General features: G+C 44.4%; 1 protein-coding gene across 1 annotated transcript in view; it reads right to left on the bottom strand.

Moving 5' to 3' along the window:
- SPTLC1 (serine palmitoyltransferase, long chain base subunit 1) overlaps positions 1 to 27,103 on the bottom strand; it is a 91,115-nt gene that overhangs the window by 25,460 nt on the left and 38,552 nt on the right. The window contains exons 6-8 of the mRNA XM_014529506.1: positions 26,027 to 26,159; positions 7,733 to 7,862; positions 2,191 to 2,280 (exon numbers count right to left, since the gene is read on the bottom strand). Coding sequence (XP_014384992.1) covers positions 2,191 to 2,280; positions 7,733 to 7,862; positions 26,027 to 26,159 — 353 coding nt within the window. The remainder of the gene's footprint in view (positions 1 to 2,190; positions 2,281 to 7,732; positions 7,863 to 26,026; positions 26,160 to 27,103) is intronic.

Here is a 27,103-nt window from a genome sequence, read left to right as displayed (position 1 = left end):
TGCAAAGGGCCAGGCCTTTCATATGCAAAAGCCTCCGTGGCTTGGGCAGGGCGGGGTCCCAGGGGATCAACAGGGCGGAGTGAGCAGTTATGGCTGCCCTCAGAGGCCCTGCTTCTCAGTGTCCCGGCAATCGCTGCAAGCACCCCCGAGAGAAAGCTGCCCTTGAGTTCCGACCGATGCCAGACAGTCCAGTTTCTCCCGTATGAGTCTGGGTCCCCAGAGACTCGCCCAGAACTGGAGCTCAGAGCTTGAGACTCCCTCCCGATTGAAAAAAACAACCGTGTCCTCAGCCACCAGCCCTCTCCGCATGCGCCTCTGTACCTCTGTATTTTACTTCCGCACTGCACCTCCTCTGAGTCTCGGTGTGCTTTTCTCTTTCCTTCTAGTTGTAGAATTTCCACTCAGCCAGCCTTCCTGTGGTTCTGGATGATATCCATTTTGTCTTTTAGTTGTATTTTTGAAGTGGTTGTGCGAGGCAGCAATTTCAGGTGTTTAGCCGCCATCTTGGTTTCTCTCCATCTCACTCAGTCTTGATCAGCTGGACCCCAGTAGCAAGCTAATCTACCAGTCGAAGCATCTGCCCCCTGGTGGTCAGTGCACGTCATAGTGACTGGTCAACCGGTCAACTGTCTGCCCCCCTCGTGGTCAGTGCACGTCCTTGCAAACGGTTGAGTGGCCTTAGCATATCATTAGCATATTACCCTTTGATTGGTTGAACAGACAACTGGAACAGACACTTAGCATATTAGGCTTTTATTATATAGGATTGTTATAATTGTCCTATTTTATCATTAGTTATTGTTAATCTTTTCTGTGCCTAATTTGTAAGTTAGTCTTTATCGTATATATGCATTTATAGGGAAGACATGGTATATATATAGAGCTTGATACTATCTGCAGTTTCTGGCATCCACTGAGGGTCTTGGAATGTGCCCCATGCGGATAATGGGGGACTACTGTACCTGATATATATTAGGATGATTCCATACCCAGAATAGGTAAACCCACACAGAAAGCAGACTGGTGGTTGTTCAGGGATGAGGGAGGGGGAATGGGGAGTGACTGCATGATGGCACAGGCCTTCTTTGGGAGCGATGACAAGGAATTAGAAGGAGAGAATTGAAGGTGCACACACTGTGCATGTACTAAATGCCACTATGCTGGGTACTTTAGCTAATTTTACCAACTTCCAGTATCATTTATTTTTCCTAGAATCTGGATAAAATTAACTGTAGCAAGACAGTGCTCCATACTATTTAAGCCTCATTTTAGGTTCTATAAACTTTCTCAGTATTTGTAAATGTGAATTCCCATTTCAGTAAAATTGGAAAAATAAAAATGATACTGGAAGTTGAAAAAAAAAAAGCTAATTTTATGTTATGTAAATTTCACCTCAATTTAAAAAAATCTCAATAGTCATGATTTCTAAAAACAGTGTATTACTTTCCTTGTTAAAAAGCTAAGTTTTACAAAATACATACCATATAATTTTATTTAGACAAAGTTCTACACAAAAGGCAAAACTATAGGAACAGAAAATAGATCAATGGTGGCCTTGGGCCAGGTTTGGGTGTACTGACTAGGAAGGGGCGTGAGGGAACATTCCAGAGTGAGAGATCTGTTCTGTATTTCAACTATGGGGGTAGTGATAGGGGCGTATACATCTGTCAAAACTTAGACTGTAAACTTTCTTTGTATTTTATTATATGTCAACTAGAGGCCCGGTGCACGGATTTGTGCACACTGAAAGGAAATTAATTAGAAGAAATATTTTAGAGGCTGAAGAGGGACCGAGGGAGATTGGCTCCAGGGCGTGTTTGGCCTATCTCGCCCAGTCCCAATCGGCGAACCCCAGCAGCAAGCTAACCTACTGGTCGGAGCATCTGCCCCCTGGTAGTCAGTGCACGTCATAGCGACTGGTCGAATAAACGGTAGGACACTTAGCATATTGGGCTTTTATTATATAGGATTACACCTTGATGAAGTTGGTGTTAAAAAGGTGAGTCTTGATCACTCTTTAAAGGCCAGGGTAGGCATTCCATGCTACTCTACTTCCCCGGTATGATCAGAGTGTGCTTGTGACCTTATTGTGCACAGCAGTGTGGACGTTATACATTATAAGTGGTCATAAACAAAAGGCAAACTGCCAAAGAGTCCGAATACTAGGATAATGAAATCATGGTTGCTTACCAATTCTGGAAGAGGACAAATGGTGCCAGTATTCATGTACAAGCCTTCAACTACAATAAAACGTCGAGTTACACGTGCCTTGCGAGGATTCTTTAAAAGAAAAACCATAAACATTTAAATTTTAGTAACTCCAAATTACAAAAATCTATTACAAGATTTATTCATCAAAATAAAAAAAATTGATAGTGTGAATTTCAAGCCCACGTTTGAGATCGTGCTATTATGCGAGGAAAAATAGTGCTTTCTCCTCTCAGACATGTTTTTCAGCTCCTGCAATGAACTAGGAGACACCACACACACACACATGGTTGAGGCACTCTGAGACTATTATCACACAAACAAAACCCTCCAAGCTCAGAATGACTGGGAAGGTGCCCAGGGAACTTTCTGGGATGACAGGGTGTTTGATGTCATGATAGAGGCCATGATACTTGGGTTATATGGTTCCAACCATTGGTAAAAAGACAAGGATTTGTGCGTTTCAGTGTCTGTTAATTTTACCTAAAATATAAACTATAACAATGATGCCAATCGTCATCAATGAGATGTAGTGGGGAATTAGATTGTGGTTCAGAGGATAGAAGAACGGCAGAATGTTGATAACAAGCTGGGAGAAGGGTATAGGGACTTCATTATATTATTCTGTTCCCTTTGAAAGTGCCCAGAATTTTCCATAATAAAAACACAGACAAAGCCTACTTTATACTTCTTTTACCAAAAAACAGATGAAACCCCTTTCTTTACTCCACACTACTGGGTCAGGGAAACCTGACTATGACCTCATCCAGTGATGCTGGAAGGCAGTGGTGTGGAGGGATTTTTTTCAGACAACACACACCTGCCCTGGCCCTCGGTGATTCCAAGTCCCTCTGCCAAATGTGTAGATGCTTCCTACGTGCTAGGCTGAAAACACTGAGGTCCACAGACAGTTTACCACCACCTTCCTACTCAAAGTTTCTTGCCTCTAAGCTCCTGTCTGATGGACATCTAGAAACTCCAATGCCAGAGCTCTGCTTTAAGGGGTGCTTAGAACCCAAGGCTGGGACACTCCGAAAGTTGTCACAGTATGCTGAAGTATCCACCACTGAGTTTGCTTGGTCATCTCTACTCTGCCATTAACACAAACTTCAAGGCCACAGGTCTGCTGGGGACATGGGGGCATCCTGCCTTTCCCTGCCTTTTAAAAACAAAGTATCTTATTTAGGATTTGAAAATATTCAATGTAAAACTCTTAGGAAATAACAAAGTACAAAAAACAATTTAACAAATTAGCTCTTCACAACCACACATTGATAACTTTTGTCGTTCTTGTAAAAAGCATCCTATGCTATATAACAAAAGGCTAATATGCAAATCGACCAAACTGCAGAATGGCTGGTTGCTATGACGTGCACTGACCACCAGGGGGCAGATGCTCAATGCAGAAGCTGCCCCCTGGTGGTCAGTGCGCTCACATAGGGGGAGCGCCGCTCAGCCAGAAGCCCTGAGCCAGGCTCATGGCTGGCGAGCGCAGCGGCTCTGTGGCAGCACTAAGGATGTTCGACTGCCGGCTTAGGCCGGCTCCCAGGAGCATGCCTAAGCCGTCAGTTGGATATTCCCCAAGGGCTCCTGGACTGCAAGAGGGCACAGGCGGGGCTGAGGGACACCCACCCCCCTGAATGCACGAATTTCATGCACTGGGCCTCTGGTATCTTTATAAATTACATTGTTCAAATCAGGATTTTACTGGAATAGTTTTAGGACATGGATTTTATGATATTACTAGAGGCCCGGTGCATGAATTCATGCACATTGAAAGGAAATTAATTAGAAGGTGCCCAGCAGAGCGGGACAGGGCGAGATGGGCTGGACACACCCTGGAGCCAAGCTCCTGTGGTCCCTCCCAGGCCGGCCGCACCTGGGGCGGCGCCAGGGCACGAAGGGCGTCTGCAGAGTGAGCGGGGTCCCTCTGGCAGGTGGGGTCCCTCGGCCTGGTCTGTGAGGATTGGGCTGAAACCGGCAGTCCAACATCCCCCAAGAGGTCCTGAAGTGCAAGAGGGCACTCTGCAAACTTTCTGTCGCTCAGCAGCTCCTGTGTTGAGCATCTGCCCCCTGGTGGTCAGTGTGCTTCATAGCTACTGGCCAGTTGCTTAGGCTTTTATATATAGACTAGAGGCCCGGTGCACAAAATCCCTACAGGATCAAGCCTAAACCAGCAGTCAAACATCCCTCTCACAATCCAGGACTGCTGGCTCCTAACCGCTCACTTGCCTGCCAGCCTGATTGCCCCTAACTGCCTCTGCCTTCCTGCCCTGATTGCCCCTAAATGCTCTCCCCTGCCAGCCTGATCGCCCCTAACTGCCCTCCCCTGCTGGCCTGATTACCCCTAACCGCCTCTGCCTCCGCCCCTACCACCGTGGCTTTGTCCGGAAGGAGGACTGGACAACCAGAAGATGTCCAGTCTATCGGGTCTAATTAGCATATTACCTTTTTATTAGTATAGACTGGAGGCCCAGTGGACCACATTCATGCACTGGGGGAGGGGGGGGGGCCCTCAGCCTGGCCCGCACCCTCTCGCAGTCAGGGACTCCTCGGGGGATGTCCGCATGCTGATTGCCCCTAACCCCTCTGCCTGCCTGCCTGGTGGACATCCTTAGCGCTGCCATGGAGCTGCTGCGCTCACCAGCCGTGAGCCTGGCTCAGGGCTTCTGGCTGAGCGGCGCTCCTCCTGTGGGAGCACACTGACCACCAGGGAGCAGCTCCTGCGTTGAGCATCTACCCCCTGGTCGTCAGTGCGCATCATAGTGACCGGTCGTTCCACCGTTCAGCTAATTTGCATATTAGCCCTCTATTATATAGGATGTTCTGAGCATTTCCACATTACTTAATATTATTTAAAACATGATTTTGGGGGGGGGAAATTCTACCTTGTAGGTTTACCATAAATTAACAATTCTCCTAATGTTCCATTTAGGCTGTTTCCCTTGTTTTGCTTTTTTACGTCAAATCGTAAATATCTTTCAATTTCTGACACCATTTCTGATTATCTTCTATAACAGCACCCCACATCCCAGTCCCAAGGGTACAGCTACTTAAGAATACTGGAATGTGACTGCGTCTAAAGGCTGTGCCAATGAAACCCCCAAGAGGGCCCTCTGTCCCATCACACATGTCTGTGTTGAGGCTGATTATTACGATTAAAAAATGTTCCCTAATTGGGCAGGTCAAAACTGCTAGCCTACTTTCTCTGATAATCTTTCTCAGATTATTTTTCACATGCTTAGTTATTTGTATTTCTTCCATAAAACGCTTGACTTATTTATTTATTTTTAGAAGAATATATGACAAGAGAACCCTGTAGGAAAAGGAACAAGAAACATCTTGGGAAATTAACACCACCCCCCAAAAATTTGATCCATACCTGGACTACACTATAATATTTTAATTCAGTCTCAAAGGAAAGATAAGCATCTAAGTAGAAAATATTGAAAAATTTAACATTTATATAAAACTGAAAAAGAATCACCTTTAAAAATAAAAATGTAGAGTAAATTAGAAAACCTACTCTTGGCAGGAAAATATAGTATAAATTAATTAGTAAAAACTATAACATGGAAATACATTTTCAAGATAATTTTATTTTTTATAAAAAAAGTTCACAAGTAATATAAATCTGGTAAAGCGCACACACACACACACACACACAGAAACTTGAATATCATGTTTTCCAGATTTGTACAATACTAATTTGGCAGAATAAACTCTACAGCAGACTGGTCATTGGCCATATTCCTCAAGGCAATGTTCTTCAGTCTGGTAGCATGCTATTACTAAGTCAGAACAAGGGACATTTTTTTTATGATTTTTAGAAAAGTCATCAATGGAATAGTTTCAATGTTAAGATTTCCTAGTTGTGCCCAGCCGGTATGGCTCAGTGGTTGAGGGTTGACCTATGAACCAGGAGGTCACAGTTCTAATCCCAGACAGGGCACATGCCAAATGCCCGGGTTGTGGGCTCAGTCCCCAGTAGGGGCCGTGCAGAGGGCAGCCCATCAATGATTTTCTCTCATCATTGATATTTCTCTCTCTCTCTCCCTCTCCCTCCCTCTCTGAAATCACTAAAAAGTATATTTAAAAAAAAAAATTTCCTACTTGTGCAGCTACAACACATGTATCACAGAGGAAGTTCATCAGAGAGTCTATGTACTCAGTAAGGACTGCTGTCTCCTAACAAAGACGACAGAATCCTAGAGGAATAATGCAAATATTTGAATAAACAAAAATTGACACAAAAATGGGCATTTTTATCAGTGACTCTAATGCATGAGCTGTCCTGGAACAGTCCTCTTGAAAGTGACGCTGAGACAGGCTGTGGTGACCAGGTTCCTAGTCCTGTCTACATGTAACAGTTCCTGTAGAATCACAGACCAGAGCTACTTTCTTCATCCACGTCATCAGAAGAAAATAAATGATAATTCTAACAGTGATGCTCTGAACACATTTCCTCTGCCACACGCCCATGGCACACGGAGGAACAAGCCCATTCCCTCAAGGGGAAGAAACGGTGTAAATGGGTGGCAAGAAGGCAGGAAACCCAGTTTGGGGCTGTTGTTTCTCACAGGTAGCAGCTGCTTAGAGGCACATGACAGTGGGGTGGGGAGAGAGTCTCACTTTGTTCATAAATTTGTAAATTCAGATCTGATGTTATTGTTTCTTCCACTTAATTGATACATGATTGATTCTGATATGAATTAATCTATTTTGAATCCAATCATTACATCTCATGAACACCCTAGTGCAGTGGTCGGCAAACTGCGGCTCACGAGCCACATGCGGCTCTTTGGCCCCTTGAGTGTGGCTCTTCCACAAAATACTGACTTCCGCGCATGGGCCACCAAGTTTCAATCGCACTGTACGTGCGCGCCCGCACGTGGTATTTTGTGGAAGAGCCACACTCAAGGGGCCAAAGAACCGCATGTGGCTCGTGAGCCGTGGTTTGCCAACCACGGCCCTACTGAATCTGGAGCTATTCCTGCAGAGCTGAAAGTATACACCCCCACCCATAGGGCAGGCTGTTTTTCTCTCTCCTTTTTTAAAAATTTTAATATTTTTATTGCTTTCAGAGAGGGAGGGAGGGGGAGAGGGGGAGCGGGAGAAGGAAACATCAATGATGAGAATCATTGATTGGCTGCCTCCTGACCGCCCCCTACTGGGGATCGAGCCCGAAACCCTGGCATGTGCCCTTGACCAAAATCGGACCTAGGACCCTTCAGTCCGAAGGCCGACACCCTATCCACCGAGCCAAACCGGCTCGTGCTCTCTCTCCTTTGTAGAAAGCTGCCTGATTACCTTCCCCAAATTTGCCATACATAATCTTGGCAGTACTGAAGCAATTACATCAGACTTGGCTCTACAGCATGAAGTGCACTTAATAAGCAGGAACATCCTTAATATCCAAATGTGATCCACAGGCAAGTTTTCATGACAAATGATCATTTCCTATATAATTTAGCTGGTTAGAGAGTAGAAAAGAACTGCATAATTTTCTTCAAAAGAATCCTACCTTTTGATCTTCGATCTCTTGTTCTTTTAGCAGTCGCTCCAGGTCAGCCATATCATTATGCTCAAATAACTTAATGTTACTACGCGATGCCTGTAATCCTTTCTGAATAGCAAAGCAGGCAGCTCTATCTCTGTAAGGAAGAGTACAACCAAACTGGGGTTTAAAGGGCTTGTCAATATTCTTAGCATTTGAGTAGGATGACCTACATTTACTTGTTAATGTGAACATGACAAATAAATAAAGCACACCTGAACATTTTTACATCACTGTTTGCGCTTCCCCCTGCAAGCGCTTTCCACAAAACTACATCCTGGTTCTGTTCTAAGCAGCACTCTTCTGTATTTTCACCTCGGCGTCAGCAGGCTAAGGCCTTACTGTGCATGGGCTCTCTGAGAAATGCACGAACACTCACGCTGCACCACAGCGGCACCTCTGGTTGGGATGCCACGCTCAAGAGAAGCCGTCCTGGACAGCTGACTATCCGCAAAACCAGGTAGAACTCTGAATCTTGCAGATTAAACTTCCATGAGATCTTCTAAATTGGGTTCATTAGGAGAAAATATATTTTTAAAGTAAGTTGTATTAATTAAAAGTATATGCAAGATTTCTACGTCTGGGAAGATGAAGTAGACACATTTTCCCTATTTTTCTTACTAGGTGCCACCAAACCCCTAACATTACATATAAAGTAAGTCTAAGAAGACTGAAAGATGGAGAGAAAAGTCAGACCAGCTAGGGACCTGAGAAATAGCATGACACGAGTTTCCTGGATTTCCCAGACTGAGGGCTGATGAAGCTGGCCACCTGGAAATGCCACGGACACAGACAAAAGAACTCTAACAGAAGCCTGTGTTCTGTAGCCAAAGGGAGAGGAAAGAGGGCTCCCAGCTGACAATAACGGCTCCGTTGCAGCCACACCACAGGAATACCGGGCCCACCCTCCGCACCAGCAGAGGCTGAGGGGAGGGCTTAGCCTCTGACCCTGGTGAGGCTGTAGCAAGGCACCTCAGCATCCCCGGGTGGTGCTGGAGAAGGGAGCTGAGACATTGATCTGTGCCGACGGGTAACATGGGGCTCCAACATGGTGTCAGTGAGACCATGGAGAGCATGCCAAGTTCCACTCACCCTGCAGTTAGGGGCAACCTCTCTCTCCTGAATGTGGCCTGTATCAGAGGAGGCTCAGGAGAATGAGGGAGAGAAAGCACCCCCTCAGTGTCAACCAACTATTACCTGTCTTACCAAGAACCAGAGGTCTTTAAGCAGAATGAAAGAAAACAGCCAACAAATGTCAATCCTGAGGTGATACGGAGCCAGGACTTCTGATAACTTTAGCGCAATCATGGCAACAATATTTTCTCCAAAAATAGAAAAGAGACCTATCCAACAATCCAGCAGTTTTACTTCTGGGTATTTATCCAAAGAAAATGTAAGCACTAATTCAAAAGACATATGCACCCTTATGTTCATTGCAGCATTATTTACAATAGCCAAGATATGAAAGCACCCCAAGTGCCTATTAGTAGACAAGTAGATAAAAAAGCTGTAGTACAAATACACAATGGAATATCACTCGGTATAAAAAGAATGGAGCCCTGGCTGGTTTGGCTCAGTGGATAGAGCATTGGCCTGCGGACTCAAGGGTCCCAGGTTCGATTCCAGTCAAGGGCATGTACCTTGGTTGCGGGCACATCCCCAGTAGGGGGTGTGCAGGAGGCAGCTGATCGATGTTTCTAACTCTCTATCCCTCTCCCTTCCTCTCTGTAAAAAATCAATAAAATATATTAAAAAAAAAAAGAATGGAATATTAAAGAATATTATGCTGAGTGAAAAAAGTCAGACAGAGAAAGATAAATACCACTTTGAGGAGACAGAGGAAGCTAGGTAGTCAGAATTGGGACCATGGGAAGAGGAAGTAAAACCAGGAACCCGCCCTAACCGGTTAGGCTCAGTGGATAGAGCGTTGGCCTGCAGACTGAAAGGTCCCAGGTTCGATTCCGGTCAAGGGCATGTACCTCAGTTGCAGGCACATCCCCAGCAGGAGGAGTGCAGGGGGCAGCTGATTGATGTTTTTCTCTCATCGATGTTTCTAACTTTCTATCCCTCTCCCGTCCTCTCTGTAAAAAATCATTAATATATTTTAAAAACAAAACAAAACAAAACAGGAACCCAACTAGGTGGAGTTACAAAGACACCAACTGGGTGGGGAAGGAAGGGCGCCTGAGAGAGGCATGAACTTGAAAATGTATGGATATTTCTAAGACAGGAGGCATGCAAATAACCAATCATAAGGCAGTGAGGCATATAAACCAATCCCAAGGATACTGCTAAGCAGAATTCTTTAAAAAGTCCAATCAGGAGCTAGCAAGGCTGTATCCACACCCTCAATTAAAAAGCGTGCACTCCCTTTTGCCTCTCTCAGGGCGCAATGGGTTCCTGATGTTCCTGTGGTGGGAGCACACCCCTGCGCCCATGTGGCTGATGTCCACTGGGACTCTGCACATGGACTGATAGACTTTACACCCGACTGTCACATGGAAAGGAAGCCTGGACGCTGGCTGCTCCTGGAACCCCAGCGGCACCTGTTCCAGGACTGGCTTCTCCCAATAAACTTCGGTTCCGCTAATCATTTTTGTCTGTGACTTCATTCTTCGATTTCTCGAGACAATGAACTTGGACTCAAACACCCCACATTTCGGTTTCAATATAATTGCACTTATATGTGGAACTAAAAACACACACAAATAAACCCAAACAAATCAAAGCAGAAACACACTCATAGATAGAGGAAACACACTGGAAATTACCAGAGGGCGTACCCATTCAGTGAGCTGGGGAAAACTGGTGAAGGAGATTAAGAAGTACATATTTCCCATCATAAAAATTTAAATAAGTCAATGGGGATGTGATGTACAACATAGGGAATCCTATATAATAAGAGAGGAATATGCTAATTAGCTATTATGCCCTGAGGCATAACGACCAGATCACGGATCAGCAGGAGGGTGGCCCAGCGAGGTACAAGTGGGCTTCGGGAGAGCTACAGGAGGGGGCAGGGCAGCAAGCAAGTGGGAGGTGGAGAGCTACAGGAGAGGGCAGGGCAACAAGCTATGAGGGGGGGCCAGGGGGAGCTACAGGAGGGCGGGGCAGTGGGCAGAGAGCTACAGGAGGGCGCATGGATTCGTGCGCAGAGCTACTAGAATAGCAATAATACTGTAATAACTTTGTATGGTGACAGATGGTAATTAGACTTACTAGGGGATCATTTCATATGTACATATACAAGTATCAAATCACTATACAGTGGAACCTCGTTTCTTGAACTTAATTTGTTCTGAAAGGCTGTTCGAGAAGTAATTTGTTTGAAAACAGAATCATTTTTCCCATTAGAAATAATGTAAATTGAATGAATCCATTTAAGACCCTCAACTGATTCCTTGTTTTAACCTTTCTTAAATACAGCACATCTAATGTACTGTTTGATCTGGAAAAAAAACACTTCTTAGATTTATAAAACCACCCCCTACTAGCCTTAAACAAATTTTTACTATATCCCTGCCTGGGAAATGCTATCACTGGCTAACTGCTTTTCCTTTATCCGCTCAGCAGCAGTCTTTCTACCTATTCAATTGCCTGTGATTGTTTTGTGAGCACTTTCACACCCTTAGTAACATTAGCACTCTTGATGGTTTCTTTATGTTTTAAAATTGTACTAATCATAGATTCCCACCAACAAAAGCATTCTCGCCTCTGTTCCCTGAGAGATACTTTCTGTCATGCTGAGGTATCAGCATAAAAGAATTGTCAGGTCGAAAATTGAAGTTTTGATCAACAACCCAGATATTTTTTCTGTGAACAACTTGGTCCAGAACCTAACTGTTCGAGATGGGAGACATTTGAGAAACAAGGATCAACTGTAGTGTGCATCTGAAACTAATAAGATATTGTATGTCAATTATATGCCAATAAAAAAACGTTTTCAATGAAACCAAGAGCCAGTTCTTTAAAAAGATAAACAAGATTGAGAGACCTTCAACCAGACTCATCAAGAAAACAAGAGTTGAAAGATAAAATCAGAAATGAAAGAGGAGAAGCAACAACTGACACCAAAGATATACAAAAGATTTAAAGAAAATATTACGAACAACTGTTTGCCAACAAATTGGACAATCTGGAAGAAATGGTTAAATTCCTAGAAACATACAATCTCCCTAAAGTGAATCATGAAGAAAAAGAAAATCTGAACAGACAGATTACAATTAATGAAATTAAAGCAGCAATCAAAAAACTTCCAACAAACAAAACTCCTGGACCAGATGGTTTCACAGGTGAATTTTACCAAGAATTCAAGAAAAACTTATACCTACTGTTCTCAAGCTATTCCAAAAAAACTCAAGAGGAGAGAAGACTGCCAAGCTCATTTTATGAGGCCAGAGTATCCTAACTCAAAACCAGATAAAGATACTACACAGAAAGAAAATTATAGGCTGCTAAAATCCTCAACAAAATATTAGCAAACCAAATCCAGCAATATATTAAAAAGATCATACACCATGATCAAGTGGGATCTATTCCTGGGATGCAAGGTTTGTACAATATCCACAAATCAATTAATGTGATACACTATATAAACAAAATGCAGAATAGAAGTCATATAATCATATCAATAGATGCAGAAAAAGCATTTAACAAAATCCAGCACACATTCTTTTATTTTTTTTTTTCAGGTGATCATCATAGCTAGGTTCTCTTGCCTGGTTCTATCCAGCACACATTCTATAAAATAAAAGCCTAGGTGGCGTCGCATGACGTCACAAGATGGCCACCACAAGATGGTCGGCAGGGGAGGGCAGTTGTGGGCAATCAGGCTGGCAGGGGAGGGCAGTTGGGGGTGAAATCAGGCCAGCAGGAGAGGGCAGTTGGGAGGCAATTGAGCCAGCAGGGGAGCAGTTAGACGTCAATCAGGCCGGCAGGGGAGCGGTTAGGGGGCGATCAGGCTGGCAGGCAGAAGCGGTTAGGGGCAATCAGGCAGGAAGGCAGGCAGCGTCACAGCTAGTGAGTACAGCAGTGGTGGCGGGAGCCTCTCCCTCCTCCACGGCAATGCTGAAGAGCAGCGAGCAGGGGGTCCCGGACTGTGAGAGGGTGCAGGCCAGGCTGAGCCCCCCACCCCCGCCCAGTGCACAAATTTTGTGCACCGAGCCTCTAGTTTAGGATAAAAACTCTCAGCAAAGTAGGAATAGAGGGAACGTATCACAACATAATAAAGGCCATTTATGACACACAGCTCAATGGGGAAAAACTAAAACTAATAAGATATTGTATATCAATTATATGCCAATAAAAAAAGATCAGAAACAAGATAGGGATACCTGCTTTTACCACTCTTATTCAACACTAGACGCACAGTGCACGAAATTCGTGCATGGGGGGACGTGGGGGTCCCCGTCAGCCCAACCTGCACCCTCTCCAATCCGGAACCCCTCGGGAGATGTCTGACTGCCGGTTTAGGCCCGATCCCAGGGATCGAGCGTAAACCAGCAGTCAGACATCCCTCTCCAATCCTGGACCGCTGGCTCCTAATCGCTCGCTTGCCTGCCTGGTCGCCCCTAACTGCCCTCCCCCGCTGGCCAGATTGTCCCTTATTGCCTCTGCATGCCGGGCTGATCACCCCAAACTGCCCCCTGCTGACCTGGTCACCCCCAACTGCACCATCCCCGCCAGCCTAGTTGCTCCTAACTGCCCCCTCCCCCACCGGCCTGGTCGCCTCTTACTGACCCCTTGCCGGCCTGGTCGCCCCCAACTGCCGCCCCCCCTCCCGCCGACCTGGTTGCCCCTCACAGCCCCACCGCCGGCCAGGTCACTCCATGCAGCCTGCTGTTCAGTCATTTGGTTGTCCCTCACTAACCCCCCTGCTGGCCTGGTTGCCCCACACAGCCTGCTGTTCAGCCGGCCTGGTCGTCCCACGCAGCCTGCTTGTTCAGTTGTTTGGTCATCCCTCACTAATCCCCTTGCTGGCCTGGTCACCCCATGAAGCCTGCTTGTTCAGTCGTTTGGTTGTCCTTCACTAACCCCACGGCCGGCCTGGTCGTAGGCAGCCATCTTGTGAGGGCATGAGGGTTAATTTGCATATTACCTCTTTATTATATAGGATTATTATACAGGATAGTACTGGAAGACTAGCCACAGCGATCAGGCAAGAAGAAGAAATAAAAGGCATCCAATTGGAAAGCAAAAATTAAACCTGTCATTATTTGCAGATGACATGATACTGTATGCAAGGAACCCATAAAGATCCCACAATAAAACTACTGGAACTGATAGAACCAAGGAAGTAAAAGACCTGTACCTGTCAATGATAAGACACTGAAGAAATAAACTGAAGAAGTTAAAAATAAATGAAAGCATGTACTGTGCTCATGGATAAGGAGAATTAACACTGTTAAAATGTCCATACTACCCAAAGCAATCTACAGATTCAACTCAAATACCCTCAAAATGGCTTATCTCACAGAACTAGAACAAATAATCAAAAAATGTATATGGAACCACAAAAAACCTCAAATAGCCAAAGCAATCTTGCGAAAGAAGAACAAAGTTGGAAGAATCATGCTACCTAATACCAAACTATACTACAAGGCCACAGTAATCAAAAGAGCATGGTACTGGCATAAAAAAAACAACCAAAACAGGCATATAGATCAATGGAACAATAGAGAGTCCAGAAATAAACCAACACCTATATGGACAAAGAAGGCAAGTACATACAATAGGGTAAACACAGTCTATTCAATAAATGGTGTTGGGAAAATTGGACAGATACATGCAAAAACAATTAAAACCACACTTTCTTTCCCCATGTACAAGAATAAACTCAAAATGGATTAAAGACTTAAATGTAAGACTCGATACCATAAAAATCCTAAAAGAAGACACAGACAGTAAAACCTTGGATGGACATTTTCAGGTAACACTTTCTCTATTATATCTCCTTTGGCAAGGGAAACAAAAGAAAAAAAAATAAACAAATGGGACTACATCAAACTAAAAATTTTTTGCACAGCAAAGGAAACCATCAACAAAATGAAAAGACCATCAACAAAATAAAAAGACAACCCACAGAATAGGAGAAGATATTCATCAATGATATATCTGATAAGAGATTAATACCCAAAATTTATATACAACTCAACATAAAAAAAACCTAATTAAAAAATGGGCAAAGGCATTGAATGGGAGAACATATTCACCAATGATACATCTAATAAAGGGTGAATATCCAAAATGTATAAAAAACTTATACAACTCAACACCAAGAAAACAAACAATCCAATTGAAAAATGGGCTAAGGACCTGAATAGATACTTCTCCAAAGAGGACATGTAGATGGCCAATAGACATATAAAAAGATGCTCAATGTCACCAATCATCAGAGATATGCAAATTAAAACCAAAATGAGAAATCACCTCATGCCTGTCAGAATGGCTATCATCAATAAACCAACAAACAACATGAGGATGTGAAGAAAAGAAGGGTACACTCATGTACTGTTGGTGGAATGCAGTTTGGTGCAGCCACTGGAGTTACCTCAAAAAATTAAAAATGAAACTTTTTTGACCCAGTGATTCTACTTCTGGGATATAGCCGAAGAAACCTGAAACACTAATTCAAAAGAATATACGCCCCCGCTATGTGCATTGCAGCATTATAAACAACTTGAGGCCCGGTGTACAAAATTCGTGCATGGGAAGGGGGTCCCTAAGCCGGCCTGCACCTCTCACAATCCAGGACCCCTCAGGGGATGCCCAACTGCCAGTTTAGGCTTGATCCCACAGTGGGATCGGGCCCAAACTGGCAGTCGGACATCCCTCTTCCAATTCGGGACCACTGGCTCCTAACTCCTGGCCTGCCTGCCTGCCTAATCACCCCTAACCGCCTCTGCCTGCCTGCCTGATCGTCCCTAACCACTCGCCTGCCTTCCTGATTGCCCCTAACCGCTCGCCTGCCTGCCTGATTGGCCCTAATTGCCTTTGCCTCGGCCCCCGCCGCCGCGGCTTCATCCAGAAGGACGTCTGGAATGATGTCCAGGTCATGCAGCTGTCCGGTCTAATTAGCATATTACGCTTTTATTATTATAGACTAGAAGCCCGTTGCATGAAGATTCACGCAATAGGCCCTTCCCCTGCCTGGCTGAAGGCACCGCTTTTCCTCTGGCACCTGTGACCCAGGCCTTTGGTCCGGCTGCAGCGAGGCTTGCGCTCTGGCCACAGCGGAGAAGCCAAGCGTCTTCAGTCTTCAGTCTTCGCTCAGGCTGGAGCCTTCAGTCTTCGCTCCGTGCCTATGTATGCAAATTAACCCGCCATCTTCATTAGGCTAATCTGCATACTCATCCTGATTGGCTGGTGGGTGTGGTGGAGTGACTACCAATTTACATATTTCTTTTTTATTAGTATAATGGATAAAGCAAAAACTACACTGTCTGACGTGGTTCTCAATGTATGTATAGGACATCTATCCTATATTTTAAAAAAAGCCTAATATGAATATTGTCCCCTTGGGCGGTCATTCATCCATGAGTTTGACCACTTGCTATGATGTGCGCTGACCACCAGGGCGCGGCAACCAACCTCCCGTGGTGCTCGGGCCGGGGCTGCTACCTCTCGCCAACTACCTGGGGACGGGAGTGACAGGGACAGAGGTGCGGTGAGAATGCGGGGTGTCCGCCGGGCTCACTCTCACTCCATCTGCTACCCTACCCAGGGACACCAGGCGCCCATGAGGAGCCCACCCTGCCCCACGTGGCCTCTTCTGGTGAGCCACAGCTGCTGGGACTGCAGAGGCCAGTCGGGCTCATCAGGGTTCATGCAGAAGCCGGTCTGCCAGGCTGACTGGGAGAGTGCACTGCCTGCCTGGCTTCCATGTGGCGCCACTGGGCAGCGCAGAGGCCCATGCTGCGCCACAGCCCACAGCATCTAGCCGTGCTCACTGCATCTCCCCATGGGGACTCGGGTGCTGTGACTCAGGCGGAGGGGGGCACTTGGGGGATTAGGTATTGCCCAGAACCCGGAGGTCAGGTGGGACCTACCCTTCCACACCAGACGCTCACGCTTCAATTGCCAGCCAGGCTTTTGAATTTCATGCATCAGGCCTCTAGTGTATATATATACTAGAGGCCCGTGTCAAGAAGATTCCTGCAAGAATAGGGCTTCCTGAGGCCGGAGCGAAGCAGAGAAGGGAGTGAAGCCTGCCTCAGCCTCCCATCTCCGCTGCCTCGCTCCCTCCCGTCTCTGCTGCCCCAGCTCCCCCCTTCTCCGCTACCTAGCTCCCTCCCGTCTCTGCTGCCCCGGCTCCCTCCCTGAGGCCGGAGCGAAGCAGAGAAGGGAGTGAAGCCCGCCTCAGCCTCCCATCTCCGCTGCCTCGCTCCCTCCCTTCTCCGCTGCCTCGCTCCCTCCCATCTCCGCTACTTTGCTCCCTCCCGTCTCCGCTACTTCGCTCCCTCCCTTCTCCGCGCTGCCTCGGCCCCCTCCCGTCTCCGCTACTTCGCTCCCTCCCTTCTCCGCGCTGCCTCGGCCCCCTCCCTCCCTTCTCCGCTGCCTCAGCTCCCTCCCTTCTCCGCTGCCTCGGCTTCCTCCCTTCTCCACTGCCTCGCTCCCTCCCTTCTCCGCTGCCTCGGCTTCCTCCCGTGTCCGCCGCTTCGCTCCCTCCCTTCTCCGCCACTTCACGCCCTCCCATCTCTGCTACCTGAGCTCCGCGCCCATCTCGGCTGCCTTGGCTCCATTCCCTTCTCCGCCATTTTGCTCCCTTCTGCAGTGCTGGGCTTCCTTCTGCTGTCTCAGTCTTTGCTCCGCGCCTGTGTATGCAAATTAACTGCCATCTTTGTTGGGTTAATTTGCATATCACCCTGATTGGCTGGTGGGCATAGTGGAGGGACGGTCAATTTGCATGTTTCTCTTTTATTAGTGTAGATATAAACGCCTAAGCGACTGTCCAACCGTTCGACCGGTAGCTATGATGTGCAATGACCACCAGGGAGCAGACGCTCAATGCAGGAGCTGCCGAGCTGTGGTGATTTGGCAGCTGCGGTTCTCGGGTGAAGCCCCTGGAACCAGAGAGGAGGGAGCCCAATTCTGGGGTGCGTCACCTGAGAACTGCCCTCTCGCAATCCAGGACCCTCGGGGGATGTTGGAGAACCAGTTTCGGCCTAATCCCTGTAGGCCAGGCCGAGGGACCCCACTGGTGCACGATCCGTGCACCAGGACTCTAGTATTTAAATAATTACTTTAAAAATGAGGAGAGTAGAGGGATGTAAATAAAGGTAAAGGTTTTATACTTAAACTGGTAAGAAAATGAGCAGTAGAATGTGATAACTTATGTGTATATATAATGTCATACTTAGAGCAATGACTTAAAAAACTATGCAAAGAGAAACAGTAAAAAACAATATTGGTAAATAGAAATGGAATCCCCATACATGGTCAAATAACCAACAAAGAGGAAAGAAAGAGAAAGTAGAAAAACAAAAACTCAGAGAGCAAATAACAAAGAAAAGGGCAGATTTAAGGTCTCATATATCACTAAATGAAAATAGCCAAAACATATAATTTAAAGTTAGAGATTGACAGAATAGATTAAACATGACTCAACCATATGCTGCCTACAAGAAATTCACTTCAAATGTAATAATAAAAGTAGTTTATTATTAAATAATAAAAATACACACACACACACATATTATTCAATAACATTGGTATGAGTGCATATATATTACATACAATAAATATACCATGCAAACATTCGCCAAGGGAAAGCAGAATTGCCTATGTTAATATCTGATAAAGTACACTTTGGAACAAAGAAAATTACCAGAGACAAAGATGCACATTATATAATGGTAACAAGGGTCTTATCCTAGAGCTGTGGCTGGCAAACCGCAACTCACGAGCCACATGCAGCTCTTTGGCCCCTTGAGTGTGGCTCTTCCACAAAATACCACGTGCAGGCGTGCACGTACAGTGCGATTGAAACTTCGCGGCCCATGTGCAGAAGTCAGTATTTTGTGGAAGAGCCGGTATTTTGTGGAAGAGCCACACTCAAGGGGCCAAAGAGCCACATGTGGCTCGCGAGCCGCGGTTTGCTGAGCCACAGTTTGCCAACCACTGTCCTAGAGACTTGGAATAAATATGCACCAAATAATAGAGCTGCAAAAGAAAAGAAACAAAAACTGATAAAAGTGAAATGAGAAATTGACAAATCACAACTACACCAGCTGATAGAACTACTAGACAGAAAATCAGCAAGGATATAAAAGAACTCAACAACACTATCAACTAACTGTCATTTATAGAACACTCCAGTGAACAGCAGAATATTCTTTTTAAAGTGACAACAGAACATTGTTTAAAAGAGACCACATCATGAGCCATAAAACAAACTACAACAAATTTAAATATTCTAACACTTGTAAACTAAACAATACACTTCTATATAATCCAGGGGTCAAAGAGAAGGTTTACAGGTAAATAAAACACAATTAAATAAAAATGAAAACAAACACATCAAAATTTGTTAGACACAACTAAAGCAATGCTGAGAGGGAAACTCACAGCACTAATGCATTACAAATAAACTGATAATGAGAAGGCAGGAAATAATACTAAAAGTCAAAAAAACTGAAAACAAAAATAGAATAGAAAAAAATGTCAATAAACCAAAGAGAAGATCAATAAAATGGACAAACCTTTAGGAAGACTGACAAAAAAGAGAGTAGACACAAATTACCAGTCATAAATGAAATGGGGTGTCACTACAGGTTCTGCAGACAGTAGAAGGATAATAAGGGAATATTACAAAGCACGTCATATATATAAATCTGACAACTTAAAAGAAATGGACTAACTCCTTGAAAAACATAAACTCACCCAATATGACACAGATAATTTGAATAGCCTTAAGTACTAAGAAAATTGAATTTGTAATTAAAATACTTCAAAAAATAAATCTCCAGGTCCAGGTGGTTTTACTGGAGAAATCTACCAAACGTTTAAAGAATTAACAATTTTATACAATTTCTCCAGAAAATAGAAGAGAACACTTTCCAATTGATCTGATGAAGTACTATTCTGATGCTAAGACCACACATAGTCCAAAAAAAAGTAAACATCATTAGGGATCAGGGAAATGTAAATTAAAACCACAATAAGATATCTCTATACACCTATCAGAATGGCTAAAATAAAATGATAGTGATAATACCAAATGCTCAGAAACTAGATCACTTATACAGTCAATGGCAATATAGAATGAAACAACCACTCTGAAAAAGAGTTCGGCAATTTCTTAAAATCTAAATATGCAATTCTGTATGACCCAGCACTGGACTCCTTGGCATTTATCCCAAAGCAATGAAAACTTACGTTCGCAGAACAATGTGTAAGTGAATGTTTAGAGTAGCAACTCAGATGTCCTTAACAGATGAGAGGTTCAACAAACTGTGGTGCACCCATACCATGGACTATGACTCAGCAATCCAAAAAACAAACTCTTGCTCCACACAAGAACTTGAATAAATCTCCAGAGAATTAATGCTGAAGAAAACCAATCCCCAAATGTTGCCTACTGTAAGACCGCACTTGCACAACAATATTAAAATGACAGAATTATGGGAATGGAGAATAGATTAGTGGATGCCAGGGATTAAGAAGTGGGTAGGCGTGTAGGTGTAAACCCAGTATTTGCCTCCTCCCACAACCACATAAAAATTACAACTTAACCACAGAACCACCATCATTCAGAACTGCCTGAAATCTGGCTGAATGGAAGTCCTACAACTAGGGATTTAAAGGAGCAGCCACATCAAGACTAGTAGGAGAGGCAGAGTCACTGCAGAATGAGCTGGTCCCACATCCATGTGTGGCCGATAAAATTGGGAGGGGTATCTTGGCTGCAGAGGTCCCCCTGAAGAGTGTGGGCTCCCTGCCCCATACCAGACCCAGTATCCCAGGGTTCCAGTGCCAGGAAGAAAAGTCCCCATAACTTCTGGCTTTGAAAACCAGTGGTAATTGTGACTGAGTAAGATGGAGGGCTGCTGGAGTCCCAGACAGTTACTCTTAAAGGGCCCACACACGAATTTACTAGAACTCACTCCCTCTGAGCTCCAGTGCTGGGGCAGCAGCTTCAAAAGAGCACAAGGGGAGGAACTGAATTGGCCGGCATAAGAGAGAGCTGGAGGGTCAGCTTTCTCCCAGACAGAAGTGCTGACAGAGGCCACTGTTCCTTTCCTGAGACCCTCCCCTGGTGATTCCCTGAGGTCCTGTTCCACCCAAATTTCGGGCCCACCTAAGCTGGTTCCAGTGGCTTTTCCATAGAATGGCTCAGGCTTTAGATTTTTCCTAAAATCTCTCAAACAAGCAGCATGTGGTTTCAGCATGCCCCATACCTCAGGCCCAAGGTTTGACACCAGCTGTAGCCAGCCTTGGGTCACAGCTTGGTCTCTCCTGGGAACCTCTAAGCTCAGCACAAGTAGCAGCCACCTGCAGATCGCTTTGTAGCTTGTGCTGAGTGGCCCAGGCAGAACACTGGCAGTGGCTGACCTTGGCCTGTATCTTCTGGCAGGCCCCAGAGCCAGTACACTCAGTGGACACCTTCAGACCATGTCAAAGCACCACCACCCAACCACCTCCACAAGCAACACACTCAAGGAGCAGGCTCAGTGGGCATCAAAGCCCTACTAAGTAAGTCCTGCTCTGTGCAGCGGTGGGTCCCTGCACAGCTGATCCTCCATGGTGGTCGGAGGTCGGTGGTCAGTGGCTACAGCCAGTCCTTGCAGATGATTGGGCTGAGGTTAAATCCCCGCCATCGATGTGCCAACAGCAATCAAGGCTCAACTACAAGAGGGAGGTGTACACAGCTCACACTGGGGAAGAAAAGGTGGCACACCTTGAGTGCCAGCTTGTGATCAGAGAGGCTGTGCAACTGACCCTACAGAACACCTACTACATTAGGTCACTCTACCAAGCCTGGGAGATGTAGCAGCTCTACCTAATACATAGAAACAAACACAAAGAGGCTGCCAAAATGAGGACACAAAGAAACATGTCCCAAATAAAACAACAAACTCCAGGAAAAAAACTAGACAAAATCGAGACAAGTAATCTACTAGAGGCAGAGTTCAAAACACTGGTTATAAGGATGCTTAATGAACTTAGTGAGAACCTCAACAGCATAAAAAAGGAACAGTCAGGACCAGCCGGTGTGACTCAGTGACTAAGCACCGACCTAGGAACCAGGAGGTCACAGTTTGATTCCCAGTCAGGGCACATGCCCGGGTTGCAGGCTCAATCCCTAGGCGGGGTTGTGCAGGAGGCAGCCAATCAATGATTCTCTCTCATCATTGATGTTTCTATCTCTTTTCCTCTCTGAAATCAATAAAAAATATTTTTTAAAAAAGGACCAGTCAGAAATAAAGGAGACACTAACTGAAATGACGAGTAATTTACAGGAGTCAACTGTACAGTAGATAAAGCTGACAATCAAATCAGCGATTCGGAATATAAGAAAGCAAAAAACACGCAAGTAGAACAGCAAAAAGAACCCCAAAAAAGTGAGGCTAGTGTAAGGAGCCTCTGGGATAACTTCAAGCGCATATCAACATTCACATCATGGGGATACTAGGAGAAGAGAACGAGCAAGAAACTAGAAACCTATTTGAATACATAATGAGAGAAAACTTCCCTACCTTGGTGAATGAAAGAGACATACAACTCCAGGAAGCTCAGAGTCCCAAATAAGATGAATCCAAAGAGGCCCAAGTTATTGGCAAGAAATATTCAAAGTGATGAAAAGCCAGGACCTACAGCCAAGATTACTCTACCCAGCAAAGCTAGCATTCAGAATTGAACAGCAACTAAAGAGCTTCCCAGACAAGAAAAAAGCAAAAAGAGTTCATCACCACCAAACCAGTAATATGAAATGCTAAAGAAGAAAAAAAAGATAAAAATATGAACAATAAAGTTGTAATAAATACATATCTATCAACAATTGAATCTGCCCTAGCAGATTTGGTTCAGTGGACAGAGTGTCGGCCTGCGGACTGAAGGGTCCCAGGTTCAATTCTGGTCAAGGCCATATGCCTGGATTGCGGGCTCGATCCCCATTAGGGGCATGCAAGAGGCAGCTGATCAATGATTCTCTGGCATCATTGATGTTTCTATCTCTCTCTCCCTCTCCCTTCCTTTCTGAAATCAATAAAAATATATAAAAAAACAAAAATAACCCACAATTGAATCTAAAAACATAAACAAGCAGAACAGAAATAGACTCATACAACTGTAATTTAAAAATTAAAAAACGGCTAAAAAAAGAATGTAAAGTAACTCATTAAAAACTTACGTTTATTACATGTTAAATGATACTATTTTGATAGACTGACTTAAATCAAATATAAAATAGACTTCATCTTAAAACTTAAATTAAAAATAGTGGGTAGGTTGGGAGGGACATGGGAGTGGCAACATGAAGGATCCTTCTGGTGATGGACATGCTCTGTGTCTTGACTTTATCACTGTCAATATCCCAGTGTGAAGCTCTTTTATAGTTTGCAAGAGGTGACCACTGGGAAAGACTAGGTAAAAGGCACAAAGAATCTCTTAGAAGTGTATGTAAATACACAATTATCTTAATATAAAATATTGCATTAAAAAAGACATATGAAGTAATATGAACATATACTTAGTAGAGTGACCAGGAAAGGCTTAAATACATAAACAACCACTGTGCTGAGACCTCCTATTGACAAGGCTTTATCACTGTTTACTAAAAAAGGAAGAAAATGAAGCTTCAGACATACTGTCTATGCATAATGAATTTATAAAAAATAATTTACTAACCACAGGGAGGCTGCCAAAATGAGGACACAAAGAAACATATTTTTACCTATAATGTTCCTACTGAATTTCTGGCAAAATATTTAAAATTATAAGAGTAAATTGTCTCATGACTGACTAGAAACTGAAGTTCAAAGACACTGGGTATAACATTTGGAAGCGAATTTAACCTAGTTTTCCTAGCAGTTAAAACCAAAAGGATAACATAGTACTTATTATGTGACAAAAGAAGAATACAAACTCAGTTGTAACTGTACACTTTTTCTGGACTTAAAACTCAAAAAGTCTATATAGTGAGGTTCTTATATAAGGTGATACTGGATCTGGATGACATGAATTTGTCTGTAACTATTTTTACTAAAAACCAGAAATACTTTAAATCAGCAGTTCTCAAGTCTGTGGTGAGTCTTACTGGATTTTTTTTAACTATGTGCAAAAAGTTAATGAAAACATTCATTCTCGTGACATGGGGAAACACTAGTTCAGGCCATGTGCTGGAGAGCTCCCAGGTTGCTGCAGGGTGATAGAAGAATGAACAGCGTGTGGCCCGAGACGCCCAGGCAGAGCCTGTGCTGCGTCCTGGGCTGGGCTTGCTGCACGAGCAGGAATTCCAACAGTGGGTGAGAAGCAGTAGGAGGCTGCAGGGGCCAGGGAAGGCCAGTCGCTCCGACCCCTCTTTTGAGCGCCAGTCTCCATTCATTCATTCACTGAACTGGTATTTACTGAGCACTATTAAAAGGCAATTAACTACTAAAACTGTCGTATTCCGTGAGTCTGAGGCAAGATGAGCAGAGAGCAGAGGTGTGTGTGCTACACACGCCTGACGACATGAGAAGGCCTGAGGAGCAGGGGGACTCTGACAGGCAGCGAGTGCCATGTGGTCCTAGATTCACAAGGCACCAGACCTCTGTAGCTGTAAGTTCTTCTCCACATGCAGCATGGGTCCTGACCTGGCCTGAGAGGTAAGGGAAGACTTTCCTGCAGAAGTGATATTACATGCAGGGTGAGCAGGAATTAAACAGGAGATGAGATAAGGAACAATATACTTAGCATGTGCAAAGGCCCTGAAGTGAGGGGAAACTAGTATCTAAGGCTGGTGAGGCTACAGCAGGACAACCTGAGGGAAAATGGTACAAAATGAGCTTGAAAAAGTAGTCTAGAACATGCAAAATCAAAATAAAGACCTGGATCATTATTTCAGGAACAATGGAAGCTCTTAAAAGTGTGACATAATCAGATTTGTATTTTTAAAAAAAATTTATTCTGGCTATGGTGTTAAAAAAAGAGAGAGAGAAAAAAGGCAAAAGTAAATTTGCTTTTGTTTTTTTAAATATGTTAAAAATATTTTTTAAATATATTTTTTATTTCAGAGAGGAAGAGAGAGGGGGAGAGAATCACTGATCAGCTGCCTCTTGCACGGCCCCCCCCAGGGATCAAGTCCACAACCCAGCCATGTACCCTGACTGGGAATCGAACCATGATCTCCTGGTTCATGGCTCTACATTCCACCACTGAGCCACAACGACTCGGTGTAAATTTGTGTGTGTGTGTTTTTTTTAAAATTCAAAGTAAATTTGTTTCTAAATTCAAAGGGTCATTTAATGGTCTACTCAAAAGACAACAGAGGCTTGGGCTGGAGGCTTCTGGAAGGTGCAGGCAGCTGCTTGTGCTATGCCAGCCATACCCACTTCTCTCTGTTCTTCCTCTCCATAGCGAAGAGCAACCCATCTAGTATACATGCATGAGGGGGCAGATTTGCACACAGGAATGAAGGAAGCCCTCGACTCATGGCTTCTGTGTTCTTATTTTTTTTTAAATATATTTTATTGATTTTTTACAGAGAGGAAGGGAGAGGGATAGAGAGTTAGAAACATCGATGATGAGAAAGAAACATCAATCAACTGCCCCCTGCACACCCCCTGCTGGGGATGTGCCCGCAACCAAGATACATGCCCTTGACCGGAATCAAACCTGGGACCTTTCAGTCCGCAGGCTGATGCTCTATCCACTGAGCCAAACCGGTCAGGGTGGCTTCTGTGTTCTTAACATGCCATGAAGCAAGACCAGCAGAGACGAAGTGTTGGGCTGGGGTACAGAGAAGTGGAGTCTCACAAGGATACCACATGGCCACAGAGCTGTGCAGGGAAGGGAGATGGTGGGCCTTCTCTGGGCTTCTCGATAGCAATAATAAAATCATAATGAAAGATAACTGAGTGCCGACACCTTGAGGTAATCATCCTTCTAATGACTGTCTCACAAATTCTGTAGAATTACTTAGCTGTGGTGACTATGAATTTCTTTAAAAACAAAAAAAATCATATTATTTTAGGCAGATAGCCTCTAACAAAAGACTTTTCTAGGAGGGCCAATATTATTTTCAAAGGAATTTGATTAGAAACGTAGGTAAAGGTTACTCACACAAACACAATGTCCCCTCTCTTAGAGTAAGCAGGAATAGCACTGGCTATGGTGGCAAATCCATACGAGTAGATAATGGCTTCTTCTGTCTTCATAAATTTTGCAAGGCGGTCTTCCAAATCCAAGTGCACATCTATTTCAATAATAAAAAATTAAATGGTTAAACTGCCATGTAACTCTTTTTCACTAACTAAAGGATAAAAATAAACAGTTTAGTTATTAATACTGTCACCTTATGGCCAAAATGTAATTGTTTTCAAGTTATAAATTACATAAGCTCTATTAAGATAATTCTGGGCCAATAATACTTCTAAAAACTGTGAACTGAATCAGCTACTCATCTGTCCGTACAATGTGGCTCCAATTTGGGGTTCTGCTATGATACCACTCTAGCCCAAGAATTCAAGGCCCAGCCACTTTACCAGCTTTGAAGTCCCTCAATCAATGCACAATATTCATTACTAATGCCTTCCTGCCTTTTAGCAGAAGTACCAAACCAAACACCAAGACAATTGTCAACCAGCTTCTAACAGAAAAAGGAAAAAAGGGGGCGGGGAAGTGGTTCATTTACTAAAAAGAACTCCATGCACTCTGCACCAAGACAGTGGCTTTGAGCAGCGGTCACTCCTCCACAGCGGGTGCCAGTACTGAACTGTAGCACCTGCCATCACTCTGCAGGATTGAATTTCTGCCTAAATTCCTTTTTAAGTGTATTGGGGAACTAAAATTTAAAGTACCAAGAGAAATGTGGTCCTTTTATAGAGAGAGCTTAGGAAGAATGCTGATGTAATAATAGGAAAAAACGTTGATTATTAAACTTTTTCTTTTTCTTACATCATGGTTCCCTTTAGCCTTTCACCTTCCCAGGCTGAGCCATGAGGCTGCATGCCCCGGATGGAAGAACCAGTGATGTCTAGAATAAACAGTGCACTGACTGCCTTTGAACCTGAAACCTTCCAAGTGGTCTTATCAGGAGAGAAAAGGATGGTTACAACTCCCTTTAGCTCTTTTACTACAGCAGCACCCAAGCCTGGAGAACTGACCGGAGCTTCACCACACGCTCTGCGCAAGGAGAAC

The sequence above is a fragment of the Myotis brandtii genome, unplaced genomic scaffold, assembly GCF_000412655.1.
Source record: "Myotis brandtii unplaced genomic scaffold, ASM41265v1 scaffold684, whole genome shotgun sequence".
Classification (NCBI taxonomy): Eukaryota; Metazoa; Chordata; class Mammalia; order Chiroptera; family Vespertilionidae; genus Myotis; species Myotis brandtii.
Note: the sequence above shows the minus strand (reverse complement) of the source record. Positions and strands in the feature narration are given on the sequence as shown.